The 14,289-nt window shown below is 42.9% G+C and overlaps 1 protein-coding gene across 3 annotated transcripts in view; it reads right to left on the bottom strand.

Annotated features, from left to right (window-relative positions):
* LMF1 (lipase maturation factor 1) overlaps positions 1-14,289 on the bottom strand; it is a 161,721-nt gene that overhangs the window by 18,865 nt on the left and 128,567 nt on the right. For all 3 annotated transcript variants that reach the window (XM_087912635.1, XM_087912633.1, XM_087912634.1), the window contains 2 exons: positions 3,640-3,823; positions 1,372-1,525 (listed from right to left, as the gene is read on the bottom strand). In XM_087912635.1, coding sequence (XP_087768761.1) covers positions 1,372-1,525; positions 3,640-3,823 — 338 coding nt within the window. The remainder of the gene's footprint in view (positions 1-1,371; positions 1,526-3,639; positions 3,824-14,289) is intronic.

Genomic DNA, 14,289 nt, shown 5'->3' with positions numbered 1-14,289 from the left:
CCCCCTCAACCTCCAAGACTGGGCCAGGTTCCTCCCCAACCTCCTCGCTACTGTACGACTCTGCTGACAGCTCCGTCAGCGGCCGGTGGGCCACAACAGACACAGGCCGGCTGCTTACATTTTCCAGGACGGCCCCGCAGGTGGATTTGACCACATCGCGGGGTGGATCCGGTCCATAGGCCTTGTGTTTTGACACCCCTGCTCTAAGATGTTCAGATTCTGAGACTAGGATGCAAGAAGGCCTATGAGTGGCCATGGCTGAATCTGGATCCAGACTCTGATATGTCCAGAAAGTTGTGCAAAAGACATAGAATATAGAATAATAGAGGGTTGGAAGGGACCTTGGAGGTCTTCTAGTCCAATCCCCTGTATAACACTTCAGACAAATGGCTGTCCAATCTCTTTTTAAAACCTCCAGTGATGGAGCACTCATAACTTCTGAAGGCAAGTCCTTCCACTGGTTGATTGTTCTCACTGTTAGGAAATTTCTCCTTAGTTCTAGGTTGGTTCTCTCCTTGGTTAGTTTCTAACCACTGTTTCTTGTCTTCCCTTCTGGTACTTTGGAAAACAGGTTGACCCGCTCATCTTTATATCTTGTAGACAATAAGGAGTGGTCATGATGAAGGAATGTTTTGCACCCTTCCCGGCAAGGCTTCTTCATTGCGCTTCTGGGAATGTTCTTGTGGACCAGAGATGTTCTCCTGCCCTGAAAAGGTCCTTGAGTGTTTTTAAATGGATTTTTTTTTTTGACATTGCTTTTTCCCCTCACAAAGTACAGTGGCATGTTCTGACCCAGCTCACCAAACACGACAAACCCTCTGAAGTTAACTCAAAGATGCCTTTATTAGGAGCCCCCAGCAAAAGGTTTCTCTCTCAATGCAGACTAAAAAAGTCCCTCCATCTGTAAGGTAAATAGGTGTCTCCCACATCTATTCATCTCCGCCCCCTGCCTTTTATCCCCAGAGCTAGGGTGCGGCCTAACTAGCAGCTCACTTGGGCTCTTGTGTCCCAAGGACCAGCCCATAGATTCCCACTGCTCTCCTCTCCTCTGCCTTCTGCGCATCTGTGCATCAGGCACTGGACCCAGCCGTTCCTCCTCTTCCTCACCAGCCACCTCCAGACCTGGGGGCTGTTGACTCTCCATCTGAGGGCTGATGGATGACCCAGGCTCTGTCTCTCTCTCTCTGACAGCTCCATTCCCTCTTCACCCTCGGAGCTCTCAAGTTGCCTTGATGCTGATCTCGACTCCCACGCTTCCTCTTCCTCAATCTGGCTGCTGGAGGGGCTGGCGGTCGACAGGCCACAACAGGCATGGCTCAAAGAGAGACCAAGGACACAGGCCAGGTGCTCTTTAGATATTGTGGATCTTACCTTCCAAATGCTCCGTAGGTGTTGACGATCCTGAGGGGGTTGTAGGAAGTATTCATGATTTGCTGGGCACTAATCAGATTGAGAACCACTGGGATGCTGAGGAAGATGATCAGAGCCCCCAAGGATACATTCACAGCTTTGCGGATGTAGCTCCCTGCAGAAAAGACGAGATGTCGAATAGTTGAATAGAATAGAATGGAGCTGGAAGGGGCCTTGGAGGTCTTCTAGTCCATCCCCCTGCGCAAGCAGGAGAACCTATACCATTTCAGACAAGTGGCTCTCCAGTCTCTTCTTTAAAAGTTATTTCTAATCTACATTCGCACATGTTAGATGTGGATAATATTAACCATGGCCAATTCCCGTGTGTGTAACTGTACACACAGTTTGGCCAATTCCCGTGTGTGGGGACTCCAGCTCTTTGGTGACTTTAGAAACTCCACTTCAAGGTTGAGCAGAGGCTGTGTATATGACTGCGGCCAATGCAAATGGAATAAATCTGGCTAGAAATAAACTAAAGCCTAGTTTCTCGTCTCTTCTTTTTCCTTCTACATAAAACTAAAGCCTTCTTTACAGAGAACCTAGTTTTGAATCTATTTTCAGCCAGCTCCAGGTCTGAGATTTACAGCACATCACATCATTTTAAAGTCTGTCTCTTTAAAATGAAATGAAAGGCTTAGTGGATTAAGAAGAAAAGTTAGGTCTGAGATGAGACTGATAGGTGGTGCCTTCATGGACACAGCTACCTTGGATAGGATTTTCCCGACTTCTGAGTCCGGCCTAGTAGGATAAGCTAATGGCCTCCTATCCAGTCCTGCTTAACTGATCAGGTAAAGGTAAAGGTTCCCTTCGCACATACGTGCCAGTCATTTCCAGCTCTAGGGGATGGTGCTCATCTCCGTCACGGAGCCGAAGTAGAGCCAGCACTGTCCAAAGACATCTCTGTGGTCATGTGGCTGGCATGATGAAATGACAAAGGCACATAGAACACTGTTCCCTTCCCACCAAAGCGGTCCCTATTTTTCTACTTGCATTTTTTACGTGCTTTAGAACTGCTAGGTTGGCAGAAGCTGGGACAAGGAATGGGAGTTCACTCCGTAACGTGGCGCTGGGGATTCGAACTGCCAAGCTGCTGACCTTCCTGATTGACAAGCTCAGCATCTTAGCCACTGAATCACTGTGTCCCCTAACTGATCAGTTAAACGGCTGTAAAATATTAAAATAGGAGGAACTTCGCAAACATCACATTCCCCTCTGTTTGAAGTGGTTTAGGTATCCAATGGCAGTCTCGGTGAAGTGCTCTTATTTAGTAAGACTGTATTAATATTATTCTTCTCATCTTTCCTATTACCTATCTCCTTTTCTACCTATGATTAGAATAGCACAGAATAAAATAGAATTCTTTATTTGCCAAGTGTGACTGGACACACAAGGAATTTGTCTCTGGTACATAAGCTCAGTGTCTATAAAGAAATAATAAAATACATTCATCAAGAATCATAAGATACAACAGTGATAGTCATAGGTTACTAATAAGCAATCAAATCATAGTAGGAAACAAATAAAACAATATAAATCGTAAAGATACAAGCAACACAGTTATAGTTATAAGTTGGAAGAGATAGGTAATAGGAAGGACGAGAAGAATAATAGCAATACAGTCTTACTAAATATAAATAGTTTGACAGTGTTGTGGGAACTAGTTGTTTAGCAGAGTGATGGCATTTGAGAAAAAAACGTCCTTGTATCTAGTTGTTCTGGTGTGCAGTTGTGTGGCTTGCATCTTTACAATTTATATTGTTTTGTTTAGTTTCCTAGTACAATTTATGCGGATTGCTTATTTAGTATCCTATGACTATCACTAAATGTTATTATATCTTATGATTTATGATGAATGTATTTTTATGGTGATTTGTCACTTATAGTTTTTATTTACAATGAGAGCTTGTGCACTGAAGACAAATTCCTTGCGTGTCCAATCACACTTGGCCAATAAAGAATTCAATTATTATTATTATTGTTGTTGTTATTATTATTATTATTATTGTTGTTGTTGTTATTATCGTTGTAGTAGTAGTAGTAGTAGTAGTAGTAGTAGTTGTTGTTGTTGTTGTTGTTATTATTATTATTATTATTATTATTATTATTATTATTATTATTCTGCAGAGGAAACTCCTGTAACCATCTGTGTGGATTGCCCTGACATGATAGTCAAAAATACGCCTGGAACGGACATATGTGTTGCTTTGAGCCTAGAAGAAAATCACCTACCGTATTGTAAAGGTCCAGATTTTCCTGCTGCTTCTTCCGCTTGTATCTTCAGGACGTGGGTCTTCAGTGATCCTTTGCTGGAACCAAACAAGAACCCCAAGGAGGCATCATCAAAACATGCTATGCTGGGCACGATGGTCAACCAGTTGAGGAAGCTTAGATTCCCACTTATGATAAGCAGTACCTAAGAGGAAGAAAGGAAGGGAGGGAGGGAAAATACTGGGTCAGGATTTGAGGGTTACAGACCTTAACAACGGTCTCCAAGTTTAACTTATAGAGCGAACATTGAGCAAAATGATCTGTGCAAGGACTCCAACAAATCCACCCCCATTCAACTCACAAGTCTCTAGCCACATCTCTCAGAGAAAAGGAAACCGGTTTATTAGAAGTGGCCATGTTGGTGTTAGCTGGATGCAGCTGACACTAAAATACATCATTCCTTTCCCCCTTGACCCTGGTCTTCCCCCACCTTCTGGATGTATATCCTCCAATGGGACACATCCATAGCCAAAGTCATCAATCACGCTCTCCAGTAGTAATATTCTTGCACGCTGACAACGTTGGGCTGCCAGGGCTATTATCTAGGCACTTGAGAAATGCACTCTTTTCTCTCACTCTCTTTCTGCTGGCGGCTAAAAAGACCCAAGGGGTATCTTTTTAGTTGACAATCTGCAGCTCAGTGGGAATTTGAGGAAGCGGCAAATCTGTAAGAGCATAAATAAAAATATTGCAATTAGGGTTGGGGATCCTGTGCTGACTGTGTTAATGGAATAAACTATTGAAACAAGCCTGGAAAAAAAGAGAGAGAGAGATGGACAACTCAAGGCCTCCAGATAGCTTCCATCTATCCTTATTTTTGCAATTTCTTTTACTGGGCCTCTTGAGGATAAATCTGGGTTCTCAAGTTATGAAAGTGGCTGCCACAGAGAGGAATGGGGGTCAAACTATTTTCCAAAGCACCTGAAGGCCAGACAAGGAATAATGGATGGAAACTGAACAAGGAGAGATTCAAGCTGGAAATAAGAAGAATTTTTTTCTGACAGTGAGAGCAATCAAACCATGGAACAGAATTCGCCTTCGGAAGTTGTGGGGGCTTCATCCCTGGTAGCTTTCAAAAAGAGACTGGACTGCCATCTGTCAGAAATGGTATTGGTCTTCTGCTTGGTTGGGGGGTTGGACTAGATGACCTACAAGGTCCCTTCCACTCTGTTAAATGGCTTTTTGGGGGGGGTCACTTCTGGTTGATTCCAAGCTGTAGTGTGAAGTATGTTTGAGGACAGTGCCTCCAGCCTTAAAAGAGGGGATGGTACACCTCCTCTTGAAGAGACCACCTTGCATTCATAGTTTTAGATAACTACTGCTCCGTGTCCCACCTTCCTGATTCGGGGAAGTTTGTTTACATGTTGATCGGACTCTCAACTCTGAATCCAACCTGGCTGAAGCCATCTTGTGCTGCTTCACAGTTGCCACGCACTATGCAGGGAGGATGAGGGGGAAACAGCTAGACCGTCTCGAAGACAAAACAAAGAGCTCTCCCGTGGGAACCAAGGTCATCCCAACAGGTGGCAGAAGGAGGAGGAGCAGAAGTCGTAGTCGAGGGAGCCCGCCAACTGCTTTGATTGGACAATGTGACCTGTAACACCTGGGGAGGCGAAACTTTTGATCTTTTAATTACAAGGTAACCACAGGAAACTTTTAGAGTTGGTTTTCACCGGCTGTGCCGATATGATGTGTCCAATAAATGTGTTCTCTGAGGAATGTTCCTGCCTTGGTGGAACCAGTGGAACAGCTTGCCACCAGAAACCATGGGCGTTCCATCACTGGAGGTTTTTAAGAAGCGTGTTCTGACCAAAGATTATGGAGACACTAACAAACACACGTTAGTCCCCAAACCCTTTTTCCTTTATTTCAACGGCTGTGAATTTTATTCATTCAAAGCCTGTAATGAGTCTGAAACAGTTTGTAAACAGTCCCATGGAAGTCTGCCAAAATCCTTCGGGATAAGTCTGAGAAGCACACACCTTTATCTTCCTTGAAATGCTGCTAACGACTAAATGTCCAAATAGCTATACGAGGCCAAACGGACCAGTACGAACAAAGTTGCTTCCTGCAAAGATTCCTGTCCTTTTGCTCCTCCTTTATATCTTATGGGAGGGCCAATCACCTCCAAGCCTTACTCCCGAGTCGCCCCTTTTGTCTTAACTGTTCTTGCCTTCTGGCAGCTCTGCGCGCGCACACACACTGAGAACAGGCTCCCCCTGTTCCTCTGCCTCGCTGCTGCCAGACTCTGGAGGCTCCGGAGGCAGCACCCCACTCCCAGATGGTCCTGGCCCCATCTCTGCATCAGATGCAGGACCCTCGTCCGAGTCCTCCCCAGACTGGCCCATGTTCCTTCCCACTGTCCGACTCTGCCGCCATCTCCGCAGGCTGCCAACAGACCACAACAAAGAGATTAGACAGTCACTTATCTGAAATAATACAGGTTCTCCTGCTTGAGCAGGGGGCTGGACTAGAAGACCTCCAGGGTCTCTTCCAGCTCATTCATTCATTCAAAGAGACCAGTTCCTTGACCGTTTCATTTTAAATGCCAAAATGACAAGGACACTAATGTTCCTTAATTAGAGTAGCCACTTTTTCTAAGGAAGCCTGCTTCTCTAAACTCCTTTTATTTCCAAAGAGCCACTTTTGCTTTGCAAACCTGAAGAACACTAAAGAATTCTTTAGTGGCCACTCTGAGAAAGAAGCACATCACAGCTTTTCAATGCAGCAACTGGGTGGTGGTTGCCCCCCCCACCGCCCCCTGGGGGTAACAGTGCCCCTCCCCTTATAACCTGGAAGCCAGAAACACAAGACTCTTATTTTATCAGCTGTCCAAAAAAAAAAAAAAAATTAAAATGGAAAGGCTCAAAAAGTAATTACAGATCTAATTTGACTGTGGGTGGACTTATGGACCTGGGAAGCACGTGTGGTTTAGTGTGATGCTTTCAAGCAGCTCCTGAAGGAGTAGAAGAATGCTGGGGAAACGTCTAAGGAGATTCTCAATCATCCAGGTCCTGGTTGTCCCCAAAGGTGCTTTTTTTTTTTTTCCCAAAAGGCAGCTGGATTTTCTTTGTTTTTTTTCTTGAAGACATTTCGCTTCTCATCCAAGAAGCTTCTTCAAGTCTGACGTCCCTTGGACTGCAAGGCCATCCAACCGGTTGGTCCTAGAGGAGATCAACCCTGACCGCTCTTTAAAAGGCCAGATCCTGAAAAGGAAATTCAAATACTTTGGCCACCTAATGAGAAGGAAAGGCTCACTGGAGAAGAGCCGAAGGCTGGGAATGACTGAGGGCAAAAGAAGAAGAAGGGGACGGCAGCGAATGAGGTGGCTGGATGGAGTCACTGAAGCAGTCGGTGTGAGCTGACTCCGGAGGATGGTAGGGGACAGGAAGGCCTGGAGGAATGTTTTCCATGAAGAAGAGGAGGAGGGGGGGAGAAGAGAAGGAGGAGGAGAAGGAGGAGAAAAAGAGGAGGAGGGGGGAAGATGAAGAGGAGAAAGAGAAGGAGGAGGAGAAAAAGAAGAGGAAGAAGAGGAGAAGGAGGAGAAGAGGAGAAGGAGAAAGATGAAGAAGAGAAGAAGGAGAAGAGGAAGAAGAGGAGGAGGAGGAGAAGAGGAGGAGGAGGAGAAGAGGAGGAGGAGGAAGAAGAAGAGGAGAAAGAGAAGGAGGAGGAGGAGGAGAAGAAGAAGAAGAGGGGGAGGAGGAGGAGGAGAAGTAGTTTCGCTTCTAATCTAAGAAGCTCCATTAGTTATGATGGTAGTGGGGGAGGGGGGAAATGGAAGAACAGTTGAGATTGGATAGTGGGGGCCTCCATCTGCCAGTTGCAAATCTGCAACAGTCCAGTTGCCTTTGGAAAGAAAAGAAAAGAAAGCACCTTTAAGACATTTTCCATACTTCTTTCAGTAGCTCTCTTCCTCCCCTTGCTGTGGGAATCTTGCCCTCAAGAAAGGTTAAGTTTCCCTTCCCATGGAGAAATACAGTGAAAACATCCGTCATTTTCCTCCCAACAGATCTGAGGGAAAATTTCAGATTTGTCTCCAGCTATGGGGCTGATGAACGGCGAATTCTCTCTCATTCCATCCTGCAGAGGGGCAAAGTTGAGAGGCTGACCAGGACGGACAATTCTGCCTCTCCCCGAGGTGGCAGAGAAAACTAAACAGGTGTGATCTTAACAGGTACTGAGATGTATTAAGAGAAACTACTTTTCCAGATCCTGGTCTCTGGATTTCGTAATAAATAAGCATTCATAAAAGAATTTCTTTCATTAAAATATGGCATTAATCATTATACTTAGATAAGAGCTGCTTCGTCACAAACTTATAGAATGTCTACTAAGTGTGGCACCAAAGAGAGGAACAATGTTTTTTAAAACCGAATAATGACTGTTTTAGGGATTCTGACTTAAGTTTCATGAAGCGTGTTATGAAATATTCTCAGTTCATGACTCTTGCAGGATTAATTTAGAACGTAACAAAATTGTTTCCCTGTTCCGTATGCTTTCAAATATGATTCCTTTTGTGAATCTCACCATGCCCAGGCAGACAATTACCTGATACCACATAATTGTCAGGTAACCTCATCCAAATTCATTTTACTGAGCCAGGGAAAATCTAATAACATTACAGATGTTAAGAATTAAGACGTTCACACTCAGTCCTGGACACTTGAGCTCCAAAACCCCAAAATTGCTCCCCATAAATTCAATGGATGGAAACTAACCAGAAAAGAGAGAAGCAATTCAGAACTAAGGAGAAATTTCCTAATCGTGAGAACAATCAACCAGCGCAACAGCTTTGCCTTCAGAAGTTGTGGGTGCTCCATTGAGAAAATATTTCAATGTGCAGAGATGAATAGGTTAACATTGGTAATCAAAGAAAAAGAAGAAATGGAATACCACATGGTATGGGGTTTATTTTATCAATGGCTGGAAAATAAAACAAATTAAAATGGATTAGATGAATATATAGAGAAATAAGTTAAGATTGTTAAATAATAAATATATTAAATAACAGCTATAGGAAAATGTGATTATTGTTGTATTGGTAAGAAAGGTATTAATTATAATTGTACGCACAAGACATATGTACCTAGTTGACACATGGTTGAAATGAAATGGAATTGTTGTAAATATTTAAAAAAAAATTTTTTTTGAAAACAATTTTATTGGGTTTTTTAAAAAAACAAACAAAACAAACAAAACATAAAAACATCAGCTCTCTTCCATATATTTATACAAGCAGTGTGTCGGTTGGTTCATCAGTTTTGTGCATTCATTTCGTAGTCTCAATTACAGTTACATTACATAATAACTCATATTATCAATCCAAACTTATATATCCTCGTATCACTATTAAAAAATCATTTAACTATGATTTTATTCATTCATACTTTATGAGATAACTATAATTTAGGTAGTTTATTCTATAACAAATCCACCATTCAGACAAACTGGAAGACTGTCAGAGAAAAGCAACGAGGAAGATTTGGTCTGGAAACTGGCACTGAGAAGTGAGGACCAAGCACTATGGTGGCACCTTTTAAGGCAGTGGTCCCCAACCATTTTTGTACCAGGGACCAGTTTCACGATTATTCATTCTTTGCGGCCTGGTACAAAATGCCGTCCCCCGCTTCTCCCTGCCACCTTCAACTCCTCCTTTGTACCTTCTCGCGGTCGATGGGCTTTTCGGGCTCTTTCTTAATCTCCTCCTGAGTAATGCGAGACTCCACCGCCATCGGGTCAGCTCTTTGTTCGAAGCTGCCCCCCACCTTCTTCGATGAAACTAAGGCGCGAGGATTCCTTCAGCACCCAAACGCCACTTTCCAACCGACGACCAACAAGCTCACCCGGAAGCACTTTCTCAAGCGCCGTCGAAACAAGATGGCGGCACCCAAGCAAAGTAGGAGGCCCGGTACAAAATGATCCACGGACCGGTATCGGTCTGGGATCCGGTGGTTGGGGACCCCTGTTTTCAGGTACTGAAGAAATTGACAACTTCTTCTTTGTTCTCCAAGCTTATGAGATGCAGCATAACAATCGGAGGTTACCGGAAGGCAGATTATGGCTGAGTGTTAGGATGTTAGGAAAAACATTAGAGTAGTAACTCAGTAGAAGTTCAACTGGGAACAGGTTTTCCAGAGGAGCAGTGAGCTCCTCTTTGCTGGATATGCTGTAGCAGAAGCTATGGCCAGCTCCAAGGGATGAATTGCATGTGGATTCCTGCATGAGACAGGGATTTCCTGTTCCCTGCCCCAGAAAGGCAGGTTTTGAATGATGATACAGGAAAGAAAGAAAAAAAAAAAAGGGGGGGGGGGAAAGGATGGAGAGAAAACTCCAGCCCTAAAATTGTTGCACTCTACAGAGTTTCCAAAAGTAATTTAAGATGAAGATGGACTCCAGAAAGTTCAGAGAAGGGATATACTTCCAGATAAATAAAAGCACATTGTCACTACCCCTCCTCTCTCTTGTGCTCATCTCCTTACAAGGTACATTGGTACATTGCTAAAGTCAGTTCTAAGAATTTAGAGAAAAGAAGAGAGAGAGAGATTGTGAGGAGGAGGAGGAGAAGGGTTTATTGCTTTAGAGCTCTTACCCCAAATTCAGCACTTGTTTCAAGTTCCAATCTGTGGCTATCCACACCACCTGTTAGCATCTTTTTCTCTGGTCTGTGCTAAAACACTGGGTTCAGCAAGCCACAAAAGTGTCAGTACGTAAAGGAAGACAATCCATGGAAACCACACAGTTCTTTGGAAAGGAAAAAAAATCCATCTCACCAGAAAATTCTCTGTGGATTTCGTGTCTCAGGCAATGTTTTCCTTCTTGGGAAACCACAGAAATTGGGTGCAGAATGTTTTCCTACTTGGAATGAATATTACTTAGACAATTGCAAACAAGGAGGAATTAAGCCATGTCTACTATGTTAGGTCCCATCTTTCTCTCAGGGACTAGTGTTCTATCTAGTATGAATGCTGGTTCAAAATATTTTAAAACTATTATATTTTCAAGTGTAACATAGAAACACAACACTGCAGTGTGAGTTGGCAAAACTTCCCCTTTGGCCCAAATCACAAGAGCCTCAAAGCTTCCACATTTTCAACTAACTAACAAAATTTCTCAGATTTCTCATCCCAATCACGCAAATCTCAGATGCAAGGGTCGTGAGGTTGAGCCATCTTGCAAGATTTCGACTTTTCTTTGTGGAATGCAGTGGTTCAGTTTGGGGAATTACTGGAAACCATCAAGGGGCCCTTAAGAATGCAAAGAATGGCAAAAGGGAATAGTTGTCAATGGTTTCCCCAATGACAGTTACTAGAAAGACTAAGGAGAGATAAAAACATTTATGGTTTGAAGCAAGTAAGACAGAATTTGAAATTACCTAGAACCATGATGGCAAACCTGTGGCATGTGTGCCAGAGATGGCAGGTAGAGCCCTCTCAGTGGCCATGCCTGCTGTTGCCAGCTGCTTTTCTGGTTACTGGCATGCTGGCCAGCTGGTCTTTCAAGGTGCCAGAACATCAGAAAATGGCCCCAAAATCACCCAAAAAGCAGGCTGCTTTTTGGGCTGTTTGGGAGCCAAAAATGGCCTGAAAAACAGCCTGAAAATGGCCCAGAAAACAGCGCCAAAAGGGTAAAAAACAGGCTGTTTTCAGACCATTTTGGGTGCCGTTTTTGGCCTGAAAATGGCTCCAAAATGGCTTAAAATGGCCTGAAAATGGCCCAATACTGCTAAAAACAGCCCAAAAACAGCCATGCCTGCATCAGCCAGCTGGTCTTTGGTTTTCCGGCGCTCCAGCAGGCGCATTCCAGTTTAGAAACTCAGTGCCAAAAAGGTTTTGCCATCACTGATCTAGAATGTATAAAGGCATTCCAAATTTATGCTGGCAATGGGAGCCATAGGAAGGGCCATTCAATCATGCTTGGTCAGCATGTATTTTTGTTTTTAATGGCAGAAATAAATAATAGGTTCGTTGCAAAAGCATTGGACTGTGGGTCCGTGTACACATGAATAAAAATTGTTAAGATGGTAGACGTAAGGAAGTGACTTTGTAATGCCACCACTACATTTTTTTCAAATTCAAATTCAGAATCGAGCTGGAAGGGTCCTGGAAGGTCTTCTAGTCCAGCCCCTGCTCAACCAGGACACCCTATACCATTTCAGACTAGTGACTGTCCAGTCTCTTAAAAACCTCCAGTGATGAAGCACCCCCGATTTCTAGAGCCAAGATGTTCCACTGGTTTATTGTTCTCACTGTTAGGAAATTTGTCCTTAAATCCAGGTTCCTTGATTAGTTTCCATCCATTGTTTCTTTTCCTGCCTTCTGATACTTTGGAGAATAATTTGACCCCCTCTTCTTTGTGGCAGCCCCTCAAACACTGGAATACTCCTAACATGTCACCCCTAGTTCTTCTTTTCATTAGATTATATGGGGATGGGCACACTTTGGACACCACAATATCTCAGAAGATGTTAAAATCAGCCTGCAAGAACTCTACTGACAGCCTCATTGTTCACATATTCCCTGAAAAATAAGTGGGACTTATGTAGTCTGCGTAACTCTTCAAATCAAATGTCTATCTGGGGCAAAAATCAGCCAATACCTGGGCCAAAGGTTGGGAAAGCGATTTTGTTTAGAACTGGAACTGGAAATGATTAGTTTTTAATCAAAGACAGAACCGATTATGGAAAATGGGAAGATCTGGAGGTCATCCTAGATCACAAATGGTGTTGTTCCAAGTTCTTTGGTATCACCAGTAATACAAGAAATCCAGCATCCAGGCAGTTCTCCATTCCAGAAATGGAGGGTTATTTATAGTTACCATCTAAATTTCAATCCAAGTTTGAATTGCCCAGAATTTTAGAGAGTCTGCCAAGGAGAAACCTAGAAGAGAATGTGAGGGAAGGTCAAGGATCTATGGTTGAATAAACCGATGATAGATTCACACAATATGCTAAAATGAAAACCCATGTTAACAAAATCCAATCTGCTATATTCACAGAACATTGGTGTGCCCAACCATATAAACCACATAACGGTTCATGAAATAACAAAGTTCAGCCAACATGCTAAAATAATGGTTAAGTTTCTACAATGCCCTGAACCACAAAGCAGCCAATCCTATTTTGGGGGTGAATCCAATTTAACTTTATAAAACTAAAAACTTTTAATCATCCTAGGGTTGGGTTTTTAACTACGTGCTTAACCAGGTCAATTTTCTCAAGACATGCCATATACATGGTTCATTTTAAACGTGCTCAGATTTTCTGTGCTTAGTGTATGAACCCAGAAATCAAACTTATTCAGTAAGTAAAATAACAAATCTAGTGAAAATGGTCAAATTCTGATCATTAATTCTCAACCTTTTTAACTTGCCCCATGTGGTATTATATTTTATTTTCCATCATAAGGGATTTGCCATGAACATATGCCATTACAATTTTGGGCTTTATCCATTATAAGAATCTTATAGTGAAACTCCAACAGATTATTTGAGGGGGGTCTGCTAAATGCTAATTTATATAATTTACTTTGGTTGCTGTTTAGGAGGAAAGAAGTTGAAAGCAAAATGTTATCTCCTACATTTGAAGTTGAGTAGAAAACTTGAGAATCAACGTTTTACTGCGCTCTTGATAGATAGACGATAGATAGATAGATAGATAGATAGATAGATAGATAGATAGACAGACAGACATAGACAAATTATATATAGAGAGAGAAATGCCAGAAGCCCAACAACGCATGAAACAAACAGTACACAACATATCAGACAGAACCTTCACCAGAGCAGAAACCAATGTTCTTTCCAAGGGATTCAACTTTGCAGTCGCCCCCAAACGCATTTCCCCAGTGAAAACATTATATGCGGAGTTGAAGCTATTCTAACCAAAATTAACCCAGATGTAGCCAATAAAATCAGACCTGAAGTCACCAAAGTCCTCTGCTCCAGCAACCCACCCAGAAGCAACTTACACAGAGAAGAACAAAAAGCACTCACCAACTTGAGGAAAGACAACAACATAATCACTCTCCCAGCAGACAAAGGCAACGCCACGGTCGTGATGAACACATTGGACCACCAATCCAAACTATCCAACCTACTCCAAGACGCCGCTTACAAACCTCTAAATACTGACCCCACCACCTACCTGAAAAAAAACCATAAAATCCAAAATAAAAGCCTCCCCCATCAGTGAAGAGATCCAGCAAAAGACTCATCCCCAGAGAAAAATCTTCCAGATGCCCTAAACTCTATGGCCTCCCCAAGATACACAAAGAAGGAACACACTCAGACCATAGTCAGCTCCATAGGCTGAATCTTGCCTAATCTACAGAATCTTGCCAAATTTCTCACCAAACAACTCCAGCCCTACGCAGAATCCATCACGTCACATGTCTTTTCACTTCATAGAAGCAATAAAGAAACCAAAACCTACAACCCAGCAACCTACTCGTAAGCTTCGATGTCATATCCCTCTTCACCCAAGTACCTATTAAAGAAGCCTTGACAGCTATCCAAAACAAATACAACCCCCCAAAGCACATCCTAGATCTGACCAACCACTGCCTAACCAACACATACGTCATCCACAATGGACAAAGATACAAACAGATAGGA

This window comes from Pseudonaja textilis, chromosome 14, assembly GCF_049901715.1.
Source record: "Pseudonaja textilis isolate UNSWEBS1 chromosome 14, rPseTex1.2, whole genome shotgun sequence".
Lineage (NCBI taxonomy): Eukaryota > Metazoa > Chordata > Lepidosauria > Squamata > Elapidae > Pseudonaja > Pseudonaja textilis.
The sequence above is the reverse complement of the archived record's forward strand: the minus strand, read 5'-3'. Positions and strand labels throughout refer to the sequence as shown.